At 37.5% G+C, this 18,989-nt stretch overlaps 1 protein-coding gene across 1 annotated transcript; it reads right to left on the minus strand.

Annotated features, from left to right (window-relative positions):
- Positions 1 to 3,340: 3,340 nt before the first annotated feature.
- On the minus strand, positions 3,341 to 15,483 carry LOC139709049 (phosphatidylinositol transfer protein alpha isoform-like). Its single transcript, XM_071621015.1, has 9 exons — positions 15,464 to 15,483; positions 12,499 to 12,529; positions 10,559 to 10,743; positions 9,238 to 9,337; positions 7,939 to 8,016; positions 6,864 to 6,944; positions 5,240 to 5,317; positions 4,053 to 4,148; positions 3,341 to 3,490 (listed from the first exon to the last, which is right to left on the minus strand). Exons 1-9 carry the CDS (start codon positions 15,481 to 15,483, stop codon positions 3,341 to 3,343), a joined length of 819 nt encoding a protein of 272 aa, XP_071477116.1.
- Positions 15,484 to 18,989: the final 3,506 nt, after the last annotated feature.

Genomic DNA, 18,989 nt, shown 5'->3' on the forward strand with positions numbered 1-18,989 from the left:
ACAATTACATTGAAAAACTATTATTACACACTGCAATGCTAGTACATTTCTTTCCCATTAAGCACTGTATATATAGATATCGCTTTAAAGGTATAATTTACCATTTGCAGATGACACAAATTAAAACCCAACATCAGTGCTTCAAAATAGTTCTAAAATGTGAGTTACAGGGATATAAGAAACAACCAATGTAAAAAAGGAAAAATTGAACCAGAATAATCGATGTTAAGGACTGTTAACTGTTTAATACGTTATAATAAAATGTTTCCAACCGCCTACAGTTATGTTTTAATGAGAGAAAATAGTGATATCTTCTTATATTTTATGCTTCATTGCAAAAAGTTCATATGGTAGGATGTTTTGTGATATAACTGACCTACACGATCCATATGCATTAAAAGTGATATCTTGAACATTGTTTGAATCACTGCTCCCAGAGGTAAACAGGACCTTTAAGCAACAATATGAATTATGCATTGTTATTAGATAATGTGACAGGTTAGTGCGCGCTATTCCAATCATTAGTGTCTACTTACAGCAACGAAAGGACTGGGATATGGACATGGACATAAATTACAGAACTACTAACAGAACAGGACTCGGTCAAGTATAACATGGACATAAATTACATAATTACTAACAGAACAGGACTCGGTCAAGTATAACATAACATGTACATGAACATGTTTATGAATACAAGTCATGTAAGTATGTATGTATGTATATATACGTATGTAGATATTCCTATGTGTACGCCCATATGCCAACAAAAAGGATTTCCTAAATGGACAATAAATGGATTTGACTGAATCTGAGAATTATTATAGGAATCCATCATTCTATTATATCGTAATTGTTCACACTGTTCCACCTGCATGGAACAACAAGAATGCGAGTACTATAATTGATGGACATTTATAACTAATGTACGAAACTTTTCCACTTAGTTTACCATGAATATACGTTGCTATAATAATACCTACAACATTCGATACATTATTATCAAGGCCTAATATAATTTCTAACTTTCGCTTCAGACCCGACACCAAGAGAATCTTCATAGATACGAGTGTTGATAGGTAAAACATGAACAGGAGAACACGACTCAAGTAAGATTCAGTTGGTTTTTAACCCTTTGAAATTGTTTCAATCCTGCAACACCCAAGTCAATTCAGCCTCATAGGGTAAGTGCATAGTTTTAAAAGTAACTCACCAACCATTGAATACAAAACTATTATTTCCTCTTTAATCAAACTTCATCCAAAATATACATTTTTCTTTCTTTGTCATCATTTTTTTTTGAGTGTGTGTGTGTGTGTGTGTGTGTGTGTGTGTGTGATAACCTGGAGAGAACCGTCTTATTGGGTGGTATTCATTATAGCCCGAAGGTTCGTTATTCCGAAACGCACATGTTCCGTATACCTTGATCTTCGTTAAACCGGATATACTGTGATGTGTGATCTTCATCCGAAGCTTCGTCAGCCTGAAAATCAAATAAGGTTCGTTTATCCGAACATGGAAAAAAGTGTGTACAAAAGAACATTATTTCATTTTCGGATTAGCAAACTTTACACCGCCTTCGGAATAATGAGTTATTTTTTGTTTTTGTTTTTGTTTTTTCAATTTTGCAATTACGAACCTTCGGAATAACGAACACTTCGGAATAACGGGGTTTCGGAATAACGAATTGCAACTGTTTTATCTGTAGGTGTGAAGCTTTCACTCTTCCCCTGCCAAGAACAATGACATAAATGGGGGAGGGGGTTAAACTAACGCGAACGATAACATCGACGATGTCACAAGCAAGTACACGGATGCATTGCATATCAATCAACGACGACGACGTTTCTCCGTCGTTTCTCCGACGTTGCGCGATGTTGGTCGTTTCATGCATTATAGGCATTACCTCTGTTTCTGTTCAATAATTTGAAAGGTCAAACTTGCAATAAACCCCAAACTTGTGCACTGCAGATATTCTTGTGTCAGCTTATTCTTGTCGTGTGTCGGAAAAGGACATTTCATACCATCGTAAAGCTCGATGAAACTTTCCGGATGGAGCCGAACCCTTCGCCTACTTTTCCATCGTGCCTCTGACAGTCCCCTCGTTTATCATCTATCATATAGGAGACAAAACCAAACGAAGGAATAGATCTATCAATGTCACGTAAATCTCTTACATCTGTGAATGATTTCTTATGGAGGCATGTGTGAAAAGTAAAACGTCAAATCTCGAAATAGGAAAGACACATATGTGTTTTGTGTGTCTAAACAAAACATCTTCATAATCTTGATGCACTCAATTGTATTGAATGCTGAAAGTATTATACACACCTTTTTTCTAGAATAAGATACCGTGCGTCATGTTCAATACAGAAAAGTCTCACTAATTTAAAATTTAACTGAAACATATTTTAATTCTGTGATAAGGGGGTGTTGCTTTAATTCCACCTACTTTTTTTTGTATTTTTCATTAAAACAAAAACAATATACAGATATAATATTTCCGAACATTTTCGGTGAGAAATGTATAGAGGAATTTCCCTTCATCAGCCACAAAGATGTTTATTCTAAGCTGGTATTCGTATCAATTTCCCCTTATTTTTTCCCCAACATCTTTGCTACTACAAAGTGATGAGGCACACGAATGTCTCTTTGTACAGGTGTGCGGTTCTTTCACTGGGAGGGATATGGTGATCTAGTCTACAAACCTTTCTTCGTGAGTGCAATAATCTGAATCATATGGCCTACAACCTACATGACCTACTGTATCATTATGGCCCACGAAGTCTACTTCCCACACTTAAAAAAAGAAAAAAAAGGCACGTCTTTTAAAAGATCTATGCCATTTTGGGGGTCATCCATTTCGTGATTGTGCCATGTTTCCATTGTACGTATCAGTGTGACCTTAATCACAAAACTCCTATGAATACAAAAACTTAGTAGGGGTAGGTGGCCAACTTTTAACTAGAGCCTACAGAAAGAAAGCATAAACAGCTGAAAACCACCGTAGCTGCAATCACGAACTGCGCAAAAGTTGTAACGCGTATCGAATCGACATCTTTCAGTCGTTATTCATATCAACAGAAGATAATATCAGATATACTGACCATCACACGACACGGATAACTATTATTATTAATCATTTTATTTTACCGCACTCCCACTAAATAATTTATGCACAGAACGCGATGAGAGCACGATGACGTCATAATGGCCTCACAGCTCTATACCAAGGTTTGTACAAAAGACACCTAACATGAGATCGTCTATTTATCTATAAAATATGGACCCTCCCTAACAGTTTCCAGACAAACACTTAGGATCTTTAGGTGTCTTCTCTTTAAGCATATCTGGCGTGGTCTGGTACCTTTTGCAAGTCTCTCTGGGTCTTCTCTTCCATCGCTCGAATGTCCTCAATCGTCATCCCATGCCATTGGTCCATTCGACAGAAAAGTTTGCGATGAAGGTTTAACAATAAACGCCTCTCCGCCTGTGTAGATGAAAAAAAAAATCAACAAAAAAGGGCGAATCCAGGAATTCAATAAAGGGGGGGGGGGTAGCGCAAAAATATTCCTGGTGCCACTTCCAAGTTTAATCAGCTGAAAAAAAAAAGGGGGGGGGGCCTCCGCGCAATATCTCATGCCACTTCCGGGTTTCATCGGCTGACAAGCCAAAAAAAAAAACAGGGGGAGGGGGTTCAGGGCAATTTTCTTGTGCCATTATAATCGAAAATTAAAGGGGGAGCGCACGCGCCCCTTTAATTTCCTTTATTTTAAGAAAAATGACATGTGGGAGCAGCCGGTGCGCTCCTCCACCCCTCCCCCCCCCCCCCCCTTCCATCCACCACTGACACTGTACAGAACATATAGTCGTGTGTTGGACAATGACACAATATCTGTACACTGCTCAGCGAGTGAGAATATGTCTGCACTTGGAGTGATTAAACGTTGTAATACCTTTTCTTTTCTTTTCTTTTTCTTTGTTCACCTCCGAAAAGCCTTAGATATTAGTAATCTGTATCGTTTATCCTTGTCGTGACGAGAAATACCTACCCTTTTCATCACACTCTCCACTTTCGTTTGGAGACCCCACCACTTGAACTCGAAGGAGACAAGTTTGTAGCAGCACATTATTGGATCCTGCGTCTCCTGTATAGAAGAGAAAGAAGACCATCCCATTACAATAAGAAGGAGATTATCAAGCCGCCATCAACAACGGTTGTATTAAGTGACATTTTACATGTCTTATACATAAATTAACAAGAATTCATCATCGTATAGTGGACCCTGCCGTGACTTAATAATAATAAAATACCAATGATAGTGTCTTATTTACCCAGGGTAGCCTCTTCAGTGTAACCACTGCTCTACCAGAGGGCCCTGCCATTATTGTTACCCTATCGTTGCCAGGTACTCATTTATACACCTGGGTTTAGAAGGACATCGTGGGTAAAAGCATCTTGTCCAAAGACGTAAGCACAGGGTGGGATTCGAACTCAATCTAACGGACAATGACAAAAAGGAATGAATAATTTTGTGTGCGATTGTATTTACCTCTGAAAACCTCTTTCGCGTATAACGGATACTCTAGGGGAGAACTTTACGTCATTCTTAGTCCAGCATTACCAGGTATATCCATTTTGTATCAAAGGGAGCGGGCAAGTATAAATAGACCTTCTTGCCCGAGCACAATTTTGTGTCTTACGTGTTTTTTATAAAGTACTGTATTTGTAAACTTATTTTCTAGACCCCATCGGAGACTCATCTTCCGCATAATTTCTCAGGTAATTATTGGAAATTTGGTAAAACGATATGCATTTTGTTACTGGAATTAATTTGCACATTTATTTTCCTTCTTGGAATCATGTACATTGTAATCTGTATACTGATATTTCATTTGATATTACTTTAAAGAATCTTGATTTATGTATGAAAATGTGTTGGAAGAAAAATAAAACAAACAAACAAACAAACTAGCAATGTCAAGTTGGAATCGCACGAAAAAAAATCAATCAATCAATTAATGTATTATCGCAAAGTTTTGCGCAATTCCTCTCAGAGATAATAGGGAGCTTTAGATTTTAGACGCGCGGACGTTCAGAGGGAAAAAAACATGTTCTGAGCGTGTGCAGAAGCGTGCGTCAACTTGACCCGCGCTTCTGCGCACGCTCAGAACATGTTTTTCCCCCTTTGAACGTCCGCGCGTCTAAAATCTAAAGCTCCCTATTGTCCTCGCTCACCTTCCAATCCTCGACCAGCGGACCACGCCCAGTCTTCTCAGATGTAAACTTTGTCGGATCTTCGTCTTCTTTGTAGTCCTACAGCACAAGATATTGAGGAATATAACATAATTTTTTTATTACAACTTGACTTTATCACTGCGAGGACACTGCAGTTTTGCGTAAAAAATGGCAAACAATATCCAACAGCCATATGACAGGCAAGCAATAATCAAGCTATAATTGTTTGTTTGTTTTTATTTCCGTCTTCAGATAAAAAAGAAATAAATACACACAAGTTGTATATACAATGATTTACGTAACAGTATGAAGAAACGAGGGTTTGCTCGTTCAGCCATATCTGCAAAATATGACTGTTCTTGCACAGGGTCCTAAATTTACATTACAAGAATAATACAATGTATACACAAAACATGAATAAAAAAACGCTCAATGAAATCATTTACAGAACTGGCACAGTGAGAGTCAACAACAATCAGAGACAAGTAAAGAAAAACAGAGCAAGGAAAAGAAAAGAAGAGGAAGGGAACAAACCTAAAAAAACGAAGAAACATGACTCATAAAATTTGGGAAAAAGTTCTTCATATAAATCATCCTACTCATGATATTTTTTCTATAGGATTGATGAATCAACTTTTTATTCTGTACCACATGTTATACAGTGTTAAAAGATATTAACAACGGGTCGATAATTATGTTCCATGCATGGGTATGAAAACGTATTTTAGGTAAGCAATGCGCGCAATAATGTTGTCGAATATGCACTATGCGTGCATGATCGTCACCAATAACCACACCACTGCCAGCTGAGTGTGCATTTTTACGGGCTGGGTGGTGATACGGCACTACGAAAATTGAAGCAGCTGGCAATGACAGTTATAGAGCACGCATACCTTCTCAAAGTAGGCCCACTAAATTTTGTCCTAAGCTGATGAAAGCATTATAATGAAATGCCAATTCGGGTAATTCATAAATCCCTATAGACTTGGTGCTGAAAGCGAGTTTTCAAAGCTTTTCGGTGAAATATTCTTGTATGTACGTTCCCTACCCTGCTAGTCACCGTCCATAATCACTGACTTCAATGTTAAGCAGCAGCTCGGTTTATAAATTCACCATGAATATGAACAAATCAATTTATTTTGGTCCTGCGCTAAACGAGATTTCCACTGGATTGCGCGATAGAGTTGATGCAAAGAGATTTTTCTGCCTCTACTCATAAGCTCCTGGTGTTCATATCAAAATTTTGTCCGATGATCGCACCTCATGCGGGTTGTTCGATACTCTGAGTATACATGAGTGCCGATGAACCTCTAGTCAGCTATCCCTGTGCCAATATTATCATCATTATATCACGCTCTACCTTTATGACATTTCGAGCACTCTGTACTGAAATAGCTTTCACAAAGTGAAAGTATATATTATATAACGTAATATATAATATACCATATACTATATATAATATATGATACATAACATATTATATATAACATATATATAATATGATATATAATATATAATCAATCTGTAACATATTTGTCATAGATAGAACGAAGGGGGAGGAGAGAGAGAGACAGAGAGAGAGAGAGAGAGAGAGAGAGGAGATTTTTCAGAGTTGCCTTCTTACCGTCTTACTGACTGGATCATTGGCGATGTCAATGAAATCAATCTGTCTCTTACTCAGTAAGTTCGGGGGTAGTTCGTGAATCTAAACGCAACATTTGAAATGAAAATAATTATAGAATTGTACAAAAGTGTGCCAACAAAGGAGACAACATCCAATCTCGGAAAAGAGAAAACCTCTATACGCAAACAAAAACAAAATAAAAAACAGAAACAAAACACCTCGACAGTTACTTATACGTTCCATTGCCTATTTGCATGTTACGTCAATGAAGCTTGCAACATCTTGCAACATGATCTCGTCTATGTGTAAATGCATATCTTTCTCCGTACATCAATGGTTTAAAAAAAATGAAAGAAATAATGTGTTGAACTACACATCAAATCTCATAAAATATCTTTTTGTTATACCTTGAGTGGGACTCATGGTAAAAGTCTTCACCGCATAGCTCAGTTCTATTGAGTTACTGGCACAGTTGGTCAGGTAAGGCAGTAGGGCTAATTTATGCTACCTTAACAATACTGGAGATTCATACACATTTTGATATCATCTTTACGCTCTTAGTGCAACTTACCATTACCAATTGATTTGTGAATACACAAACCACCAACGATTTACCCATTCAAAGTCTTGACAGACTTGTGAAGTTATCTATCTATTGCAAATGTCTTTTTGAGCAACAATTAGCACTCTTAACATTAGTCATCCTTTGTTCATCCTCTAATTAGTGGATAACTTATGGAAATTACCCATATACCATATTGCGTGTCAATGCCTAGCTGCTTGGGATTACGAAAAGATAGTCTTCGCGATACAATTTTTCTCAGTGATTAAACATTGATCTGTAATCATGATTATAGATAGATCTACGCTATTACGGAACCGATGAATGCAACAAGCAAGTCAAGCGGGGTCAATGCTATGAGGATATAAAGCGCCTTGCCAAAGGGGCAAACCGCTGCCGCTCATCATAGGGGACTCGAACCCGGGAACTCTTGGTGAATACTCCGTTATGCCATCCACTGATTCACAACATGTCCTCGTGATGCGTGGAACACCTTTGTGGTATCATACTTACGTTCTCCTCTTTCCCTTTGCCCTCTGCGTAGATTGTATCAATCATGAATTTCATACCGTCCTTCATGTAATCGGGGTTCTGTATTGCAGAACAGAATTCAGTAGCAACAGCAAGTTCGTGGTAATGTTGTAATTGATAGAAAAAATATAACCAGTACGGTAAAGAGAATAAAATTGCAGATGAGATGGTGTTGAAATTCAGGAATAATGAAGAATACATAATCATCGACAAAGATTATCGGAAAGAGATATAGGAAAATTGATATTGCAATCGATATTGCCCGATTCCTTCCAATATCCACTGGCACCCTTTCCTCATCCCAATCTATTCCTGATAGATAATTTGCAGAAATGCATGGCTAGTGTTTAACTGCATTTCACGGAATGTTGATGTATACAACTAAGTCAGGGTCCACAAGCATCGACATCAGTGCACTTTGATGCTTCGGTTATTGAATGAAATTATACGTGTATGTATAGTTTCCTATATTATACTTTATTATGTATTTTCTAGAAAATAATGAAATAATAATTGTGTGATATATACTGCACTATATTTTTTTACTTACATTTTTGTGGACGAATGAAAATTAATCTTATTTAAACCGAAAACATACTACGATACATCCTTTAAAGAACCACATCATATTCTTGTCTATGTCATTATCAGTATATTATTATCAATATCATATAACATCATTACTATCTAATGGCTGGCTTTTTAATCAATAATTTGTCACCATCTGTACTTACTTATTTTTAACATCGCAGCTGTTCTATTCTGTTGCTGTTCTATTTATAGTTGAACAAACATAGAAAAAAAACAAAACATGCACTGGCAATCGAAACAGCCATCTACTAGTACTGCTTTCCGATCAGGGACGCAGTATATTATATACCACCAGGCTATTCCTGTAGGTTGCCTGCAGTGTCACGATGAACTTGGAACAAATATACCCAGGCTCCAAAATTCCGACATCTCGTTCTTTCATCATGGCCATCATCGTCATCATCATCATCATTATTATCATTATTACATCATCATCATCATCATCATTACAGCATCATCATCATCATCATTAAAACATCATCATCATCATCATCACTATCATCATCATCATCATCAACAACAACATTACATCATCATCATCATTACAGCATCACCATTATTATTATTATCATTATTATTGTTATTATCATTATTAATATTATCATCATCATCATCATCATCATCATCATCATTATCACTGTCATTTTTTTTTAATGTTATTCCCAAGGAAGATCTTGCATGTTTGCTTACCGATATTTCGGTGTGGACAAATGGAAAACAATTCCAAGACTTCTCATGAATCTCGAGTGAACCTTTCGGGGCCAGAAGGCGAATGAAGGCGGGAACCTTACTGTGGTGATGATAAATGAAGAGTTTATCTCACAACGTATAGAGTGAAAATGCTCAATTATTTTTTTTTATGAATATCGTCATCCTTCAAGTGGTACCTATGAGTCTTTGTTCAAGCAACAGTAATTTTGTTTATTTGCTTGATTTAAAAAGATACTGTAATAGAATTGCTATATTTTACGAATGATAGCTTTAGAGGCAACCTCAAGATAAAAGCACATTGTGTAGAGGAGGTTCCAAAGGGGAAAAAAGGAATATATAAGAATACTACTGATTAAACTTCAGATCCCTAATTTCACCCAATCTGGTCATCCACAAATTCACCCATCCACTGTCCACGCGTTGCGGGGAAAGTCAACTTTTGAATCGTATACTGCAATCGCTTTGAGTCTTGAGAAATGATTACGTGGGTACCAAGTTTGACATAACAGTATCGCTTGATAGAGAAATGATGGTCTGATTATAATCATTTTTTTTCACAAATTTTCATTCTCTATATACCTTTAACAGATGAATTCTGTGAAGTTTGGTATAAGTAGGACCCTAAGGTTGAGGCTTGAAAAGTTTGCTCATGAGGAACAAAAAAAAAAATTGCACATGATGCACAACGGATAAAAATTAAGAGATTTTAATAGCTCATCATAGGTGTAAGTGTGAGACGGTAATCGCACCCGCAGCCTTTGTCGAATACGTTTTCTAAAGTCTTATACAGCTTAGTAAATTTGAAAATGTATTTATCGCTATTGATCTATTGGAATGACAGGTTTAAAAGCAAAGATGAGGTGGTTCTCAAGGAATAACTATCCTCAATAATATTGCTTTGAGGGGATGCTGTTCTTCTTTTGAGATACCCAATAACGCATCGAAACTTAAGAAAAAACTTTTCTCTCTCACTCTCAGCTCTAACAGCTCTCAATTCAAACATTTTGCCGGGTTTTTTTTATTCTATGTGTGCAACTCCTTGCGCATGCATCTTTTTGAGATGTTCACATGAATCAGGCAAAATAGCGCTCTCAGAAAGACATCAAAAATCACATCAAGGGATTTTGCAATACTGTTTTCCAAGTTAAGGGCCGTACGTACGTCTTACAAATTAATCATTTATTTACAACATAACTTCAATCGAGGGAAAAATAACGTATACAGATATATAGGTGTTTAAAACTTTTGACTGGACTACATATATACACAACACAAGACATGGACAGGGTGTGGAATTCACCTTGAAATGTGGTAGATCTTATGAGTGTACTGCCCTTTTGCTGTCTTAGGTTGACCACTGATTGTGTGGACGTCGGGGAAACGTGTTGCGTCGAACGGCACATTCTCGACTATCTCGACGCCTTCTCCTCCTCCCGTCTCATCCCGGCTCGCTTCATCAATGGCATAGAGATGACCAATACGACACTACAAACAGTGATTACACAATTAATATACAAAGAGAGAGATGTAGAATTATACTTGTATAACAGTATTATATGTGATATATATATATATATATATATATATATATATATATATATGCTGTATACTGACATCAAAGGACTTAACCACAACATGGCAGGACGGTGCAAGGACAGTAAATCTATTGACAGCAAATCTTGCACATATAGACGTGGCTGGTGTTGGGTAGCACCCCTTTAATCATCAAGCTTTCGGGCGAAATGCCCTTCTTCAGGATCTACACAGTCAATGACAACCTATGAATATATACATATAATATTATATATATATATATATATATATATATATATATATATATATATATATCACCTGCGTGCTCTATTTCAATTAAATGATATACGACAAATTAAATTCCTTCAACCAAATTACTGTGCAGCTATAATGCTTATGTAAGGATTATATTTCAAGTGGCAAATGGCTTAACAACCACACCACTGTACAGTGTATTGATTCTACCAGAAACATGGTCATAGGGGATATGATATCATAAAAGAAAAAAAAATGGGGTACAGAGATAAACTCACCATTTCTTTATGTTGAAATATAGGCCTTTAGTTACAGTTTATCATCATACAGCCGTCAGCGACTGGATTAGCATGATCATGACTGTGAACATGTAACATTCGTAAACAAGCCACAAAAAATGCCTCTGTTTTCCCATGCACGTGTATCACACAAATATGTTCAGCATAATTGTTAGAGCTAAAAAGTTTGCTTATATTAGTAATCTCTGTGCTATAGAACCCAGAGTGCAGTGCTTGACAAACCCAAAGTCGAGGTTGAGGCGAATTCTCATGACGTATAACTTCCCAAGGCAGCATTTCAAACATTTTTCGATGGACATTCTGCATGTCCCCTCTCTCGTTATTGGCCAGTCAGCCTACAACTTGAAAATGAAACTTTTTCGGGGTCTAGTTTTTACACTCGGGGCAACCACTTTCATACAAACACGCAATAACGCACACAATAGCATTATCTACCGTTGGGCAATTAACGTATAAGACACACTTAATACACACAACATCCAACCATAATCATACATTTCATTACACCTTTACACTGTGCAATAACGGTACGGCTGTTACGGCTGATATAGATCATGATCTTCATTATTATACAAATAAAGAAATATTCTGTAAATTGTACGAATCAAAAACATTCATTACTTGTTTTATAATATAACACCTAAAAAAGATCCTTGGCATTTGATATTTCATTAATCTAGAAACAAGAGAGAATCTGAGATCGAGAGAGTGCTCACTGAGCACTTTACGCTATCGCGCTGTCGCATTGATACACACACTGCAAATTCAAGCGTTTTACACGCGTAGTGTGCCGGGCTCTCGACGTGCGTGCAATGGAGTAAATCGTATAATGGATCCAAAGTTGCACGGTAAATGGAGCCACAATATTTTGCACGGATGATGACGTCATATAGTGAAATGGACTAAATGATCAACGTCAAACAACCAATCAAATGACAAGGATCTATTTAGGCGTCATATAACACGTGATTATGGTGGAATATCGGTTTCACGAAGAGGAAAACTCAAGTTATACCAATACCATAGACGGTACATTTATCTGCAAGAGCTTTCCTCAGGAAAGTCTCAAAAAACGATAACGTTAATTTATGTATAATTCATTGTTAGACACCACGTTGCTAAGTGTTTCAGGGTATGATCACATCACACATACCTCATCTGGCGTCATAGGAAGCAATATCCGACTGCAACAAGAAAAGAGAGAGAAATAGCCGGCATTGCTCAATATACGTACACAATTCTATATATACCACCTGTGTACTGTTATACTTGTATCAATATTAGTTTAGCAAAATGAAGCAAGTTGTCAAATCATGCGAAGCCGAGTATAACTGGTTTTTAGATTGAACAAAGCAAACAGCATGTTACTCCGATGTAATGTTCTAAGCAGAATTGCTCTCTTCTTATAGTTACTGATCAAGTGAGAGATGTGAAAGTTGAAATGTCATGATATCATTTTATTACTCGAGATTTATTACCAGGGAGCTTTAGATTTTCGCGACGGGGACGTTCAGAGGAAAAACAAAACAAAACATGTTCTGAGCATGCGCAGAAGCGCCCGTCAAGTCGATCTACTTTTAGCTTGCATCGTCACTACGCGTTCTGGGCTATTTCTACGTGGGCACAATTTGCGACGTAGAGAGCTACTTCATGCACCCATATATATATGTATATATATATATATATATATATATATATATATATATATACGTTGCGTCCCAGCGTACTAGCAATCTAAAGCTACTTTTCAACACGACGCAAGGGAGAGGAGAACGTCCATCTCAAGCGTCGTCTCAAGCGTCCGCGCTGCAACTGGGGCGCGCGCGCCGCCGCCGAAGAGGTCGCCCCTCCCTTTCTTCTATCTGTCTCTCTTGCTGCATTTCTCAGCCTCAGGCCTGTCCAGTCTCGTATAATAATATTGTCTTCTCTTCTTTATTCTTCCTCATTTCCTCTTCCTCTCACCTCTCACAACAGGGAGCTTTAAATTAGCGACGCGGCCGTTAGGACGACGGTTGCGTTAACTAATTTCCTGCATGTCTCCATGCATCGTGTGTTGCAAAGTAGCCTTAGATTTCTCGAAGAGGCAAGCTATACAAATTACCAGCGCTCCCGTAATTAAGTCGATCGTTACAATGACATGAAGTAGCTCTCTGCGTCGTGAATATGAGCGGACGCTAAAATAGCTTAGAACCGTCGCGAAAACTCAGACGAGAGTTTGATTTTGATAAGCGGTCTTGCGTATTTTTTTTTTTTCATTTACATTTAACGTAGGCGTCGAAAATCTAAACGTCCCTTATTATACTTTGAGTATAACCTTTAGAATCAGGAGGTTCTTCGTTCGAGCCTTGCCCGGTATGTACGCCAAAGGTACATACGAGATTCCTTCGTTCTAGCGTTCTCGTAGGGCAAGATATCGTCCTTGACACAATGGATGCCATCCTTCATAATTATAGGTGTTTAGATTGCCATGCTGAGTTAACTAAGGGTAACTTTTTGATCGAACGAAAAAAAAATGCTTTTCGCTGTAATGGTTAGTTACCATGCGCAAAAGACAGTATAATTTGATTCCATAACATTTGTTGCTGCGAAAATTTCTGCCATAAAATATCTGCACGCTAAGCCAAATATAAATTCTACTCATAAACATAACCCTATATAACCCTTATCCTAATTCTCACATCCAACTAAATCTAACACCCTATCACAACCCTATTATCCCTAACCCTAAGTCCTTTGAGAAAATAAGACCGGAGCAACTGTCTCAGGAGTGTGTCACCGTATTTGATGTTTATATTACCGTACAGTTCTGTTATTGTATCACACTGCCCTATAAAACCTTCTAAGCATATACACAATGTAGTGTACTGTATGTATATAGTCCCTGCGAAGATATCTGTCATGTAACTGAGAAATAATAGATTTTCTCTTTGATATCTTTTCTCTTTCATATCATGAAAATGAAAGTTGAATGGTACATAGAATTTTGCTTCGAATAGGTGCGTGCTATGAACAAACAAACGTATACGGGGGGGGGGGGGGGGGGGGTGGTCCGCAAACATAACAAAGGTACAGTTTATCAGGCGCCAGTGGGTTTTACACCCGAGTCCCTCCGTCTAGTCCTTCGATGCGCATTTACGGCACACACTCGAATTGTCTCCAGTGCAGTTGGAGTGCATAATACTTTACAACATTCTATACACTTAAAGTAGTAGTGCTGTTATATCGCTACATTCAATACAACTATAACGCATTGCCTAACGCATTTGCTATTAATCTGTGATACCTATACTTTTTTCCCTGCACCGACAAGTTGCTTTTGTTGTGGTGGTGCTAGTTGCTGTTGTGTTGTGCTTTGGGCGGGTTTTTGTTTGTTTGTTTGTTTGTTTGTTTGTTTTGTTGTTGTTGTTGTTGTTTTTTTTTTTTTTTGGGGGGGGGGGTTCCCTGTGCTCGATGTCCCTTCGCTCGTTTGTTGTCGTCAATTTTATATACAGAAACGAAGTCTGCTTAAAAATTCTACCTTTTCGCTGCAACAGCTCCTCCTGATCAGTATCATTGTACGATACGTGAGATTACTAGTATACACGAAATGGCACCTCCTTATAGCACAAAGCCTAAGTTCATCGTCCTTAAAACTTCGCACGTTGTTGAATTGAATTGAATTGAATTGAATTGAACAGGTTTTTATTAAGAATCATGTCTGGCAGCCAAAGGCTGAATTGCACATGTTTTACAATCATAGTTATAAAAACAGACAGATTATTTCGGTGCTCTGTACAAACAATGATATAACGACATGATAGAAAAAAAGAACAAATATTACAGTGGTCACATGTGGTAAATCACAAGAAGTGATCAATCTATGAGGGTACCAGCCCAATTAATTCTGAAATTGCTTGCCAAAGCAACATGAGTTGCTGCAAGTGATTATAATTGCATCAAATATCAATTAAAGCTATACGCGTCTTCGTATATTAGCAGTCACAATTATTCATTTATCATTATTATCATTATTATCATTATTTGCATACAACTGTGTTCAGTGAGTCAATCACGCAACACAGGTAACTGCGCAATAACCAAATAGGAATCATTATAATACAATCTAATGCTGAACTCACAATTCTTTGATGAAAACCATAGTGCTGGATTTACAGACAAGAAGTGCTTGATTCTTTAAACGGTCCCGGTTGCAATGCGGTTGACACCTGAAACGCCCTCCTTTGAATCTCTGTCTCACCGTTTCGTCTTTTAAAAACTGAGAGTTGCAAGCATTCTAAAGAGCGCTGACAGTCGACTCACTGGCCCTTGATGAAATCACAGCACGGTGAGTGGATCGAGCCTGCTGTATAGACACTGTCCAATAGCTCCATCAGAAAGATGACACGCTCCATCAGGTTTGTTTTTTTTTTTTTTTATTTTTTATCACGAAGCTCCCATTATAGCAAGCAACCACAACGGAGAGGAACCAGTGGTGTTCATTCTTCCGTTCACTGGCTTTCCTTGAGCACTGGTTAATATGCTTTACAGCTATCATTTGAGTGTTAAAAAATAACTAACGGGTCCTCTGAAGTGAAGATACTTATACTTTGCCACACATGGTGAAACTTAGCAGGATCAACAAACACTGTATAATCGTCTCCAATAATAGACCCCTCCTAACTCCATGCAGTTTCTCGATGATTTGTTGTTTCCTTTGCAAAAGTTTTCCAGCTCTTTTAAGATCTCTTTCTTTTACGAGTATATACGCCTAAAAATGGATGTTTGTAGTGTTGTCATCTTTGCCATTTTTACCCATAGCGTCTAGTAGTTGACTTTCCGTATGCTACTTCGGTTCATATATCCCTCTATTTTCTATTTTCTTGTCTTTCTTTAAGGCGTCAAAATTTCACTTTCCCCAGCAACTATCTTCTGTTTCTCTTGGCATGCTTCTGCCGAAGATCGCTGTTTATGTTTATGTTGCTTCTGCTGTTCTGTTACTGTTTCTGTCTCTGTTTTGCGTTCTTGTCTGCTACTTTGTCTTCAGTTCGTCAGTCTTGTCCATCCCGTTTTGTCCTGTACAACCTTTCCTTTAGTAGTTGTCTTGCTGTCTAGTCCTGTCTTATGTTAGTTCGCGTCTATGTAAATGCATTTATTTGTTAATCTAATTTCTAGTGGGCTTCCAGACTTCTTCCACTTTGTTATTTTTTTTTTGTATATACGACGGTTCAAGTTATCTTTTCGTTGATGTTCTTCTCCAGAGGGACCCACATACTACAAGCTCTGTCTTTTTAGTGGGTCCCTCCATTTTTCACATTTAAAACAACGGTATACATGTATTTCACTTTGATCACTTCTGTTTCTTTCTTGCAATACAATGTATGTATACTATAGGTCCTCAATTGTTGTAGTCTTTTTATTTCACTATGTTCTACTTACCTTATTTTCTGTTACTAAATGAAGTGAAACATATGTTTTTGTTGAAAAATGAAATAAACTTTGAATAGAATTGAATTGAAAAATCTGATCAACGCACCCCTCCTGAAATAGCATTATGTATTATGAAAACAAAATCCCAGAACCTATACTGCTTGAACCCCCCCCCCCCCCCCCCGACGTTTGGTTGTTGTTTGTTGTGGGGGTTTTTCTGGTTGTTTTTTTTTTTGTTGTTGTTGTTGAAAATGATACATTGTACTGTTGAATACACTATACTTTATCTTAGTTTATACATCGAGGTATTTTAAGTGCAGTACACTTCAGTCCTCTAAATATTCTGTGCCTCCTGTATAAACGGTCTCGACAAGTCTTTTAAGGAAATCACAACGTTACACTAACCGCGATGACATTGTACAGTCGCGATTTTTTTTACTTTAATCGATACCCAGGGACAGTTCACCTTTTAATAAATATCACGGAAATTAGTGACGGATAGAGCGTAATGGCTCGTTCAAGTATTAAAGTTGGATGCTATGCCAGTTTTGGATGATTTCGTTCGCCATCATAGGGCTTTATGGTGATACTTAAACTGGCAGTATACTCTTAGTGAAAAACGCAGAAGTTCAAAAGGTAAACAGAACACAGGAAACGCGTCACCAGCACTTGACTATTCAGGCTCGTTGGTGGCTCTGCCTGCATACCTACTTTTCTATATAGCTTTTTAATTTTTTTCTCCAGAGAAAATTTTCCTTAAACCTATTCTGGGTATGATAATGGATAATCCCTTTTAATTACGTGTCGTCAACCCATGGATAAGTTCTGTCTATGCCCAGAAGTATAAAAGAAACAACTCTCACACAATAAAAATTGGTTGCAGTTTGAGTATGAGAAGCCATATCTAGAGCTGCTCAACACCTACACGATGTTGCCAACTTATCTGTGACTTTTAACTTACACACTTCGCACATTTTTTTGTGTCTCTCTTTTTTTAAAACCGAAATATTAACTGATTTTATTATCTGATGTGTTTATATATGCAAAGCAACATAGTAATCAGGATCAGACTGTATTTCCATTTAAAGAGATGGTTAGGTTTGGATGAGACCTGACTTCAGGTTTTTAACTTTTTTTTGTGAGATAATGAGAAACCTCTTTTAAAACATGAAAGAGCATGTAATTCCAAGAGGAATTCAACGTTTATTTGATGAAAATGGTTTTGAAATGGCTGAGATATCCGAAACAAGCGATACTGATAAAGATGGGACCCAAAATTTATTAGGATCGCTTTGTTGTGTAGGCCCTACTTTGTTTTTGGATTTCTCAGCCATTTCAAAACCGATTTTCATCAAATAAACTTTGAATTCCTCTTGAATATATGTTTGCAAAGTTTCATACAGTGGTTTGTAAGTATCTCGCAAAAAGTTGAAGCTGAACTTTCACCTCAACCAGTACTATACCATCCCTTTAACGTTTAAGCGCAGCTGACTGCTGTTGTACGTGGACTGTGAGCGATACGGCTCTCCCTGAACAGCTTCCTGATCAGTTGTGTCAGTATACGGCTTATAATATAGCAAGTGCATACATTTGTGGTTATTAAGTCATTCTTCTCCATACTTACATCTACGACAAAACGCATATAGGTCTAAGGAAAACAGAGATCCGAGACAAAAGCCACAGGGTTACATTTTGCGGGCCAGGGAGCTTTCTCTTGCCGTTCACAATTTCCTTGAAAAAAACAAACAAACAAACAAACGAAACGAAACAAAACGACACACACTAGCCAGACACTGTCTCGTCAAGGTCGGGTCATTCTGTTGTCCACACTTATTCATGGATGAAATATCTCCTGCAAAAGAACAAGCAAAACGAAGTAGAAACATTTTGGCAAAGGATAACAACCAGTCCATTCTCGCACGTTTATTTGGCATACACCGAAAAAAACAACAACAATCAGTCCATCGCCCAAATCTATTCATTCATATCTCGTTTGCTCATCCATTCACGTAAGAACCAATAAAAAGAAGAGTCAGAGTGAAAATCTTATTTTGTGTTACAGTAAAGGAAGCAAAAATTACATTTTCCTGGTTTGCTTCGTATCTAGAACTGGAAAACAACTCGAGACCCAAAGAGGCAGATTGGTTTAAGCATCTCACTCATTTCTAAGTTATCAGAGAAATCTGAGTTATGGTGAATTAAAATTGTGTAGCTTTATAGTCCTCTTAGTGTTCTCCA

Source organism: Diadema antillarum, unplaced genomic scaffold, assembly GCF_040938485.1.
Source record: "Diadema antillarum isolate AM-2024a unplaced genomic scaffold, OU_Dant_1.0 seq00001401_RagTag, whole genome shotgun sequence".
Classification (NCBI taxonomy): domain Eukaryota; kingdom Metazoa; phylum Echinodermata; class Echinoidea; order Diadematoida; family Diadematidae; genus Diadema; species Diadema antillarum.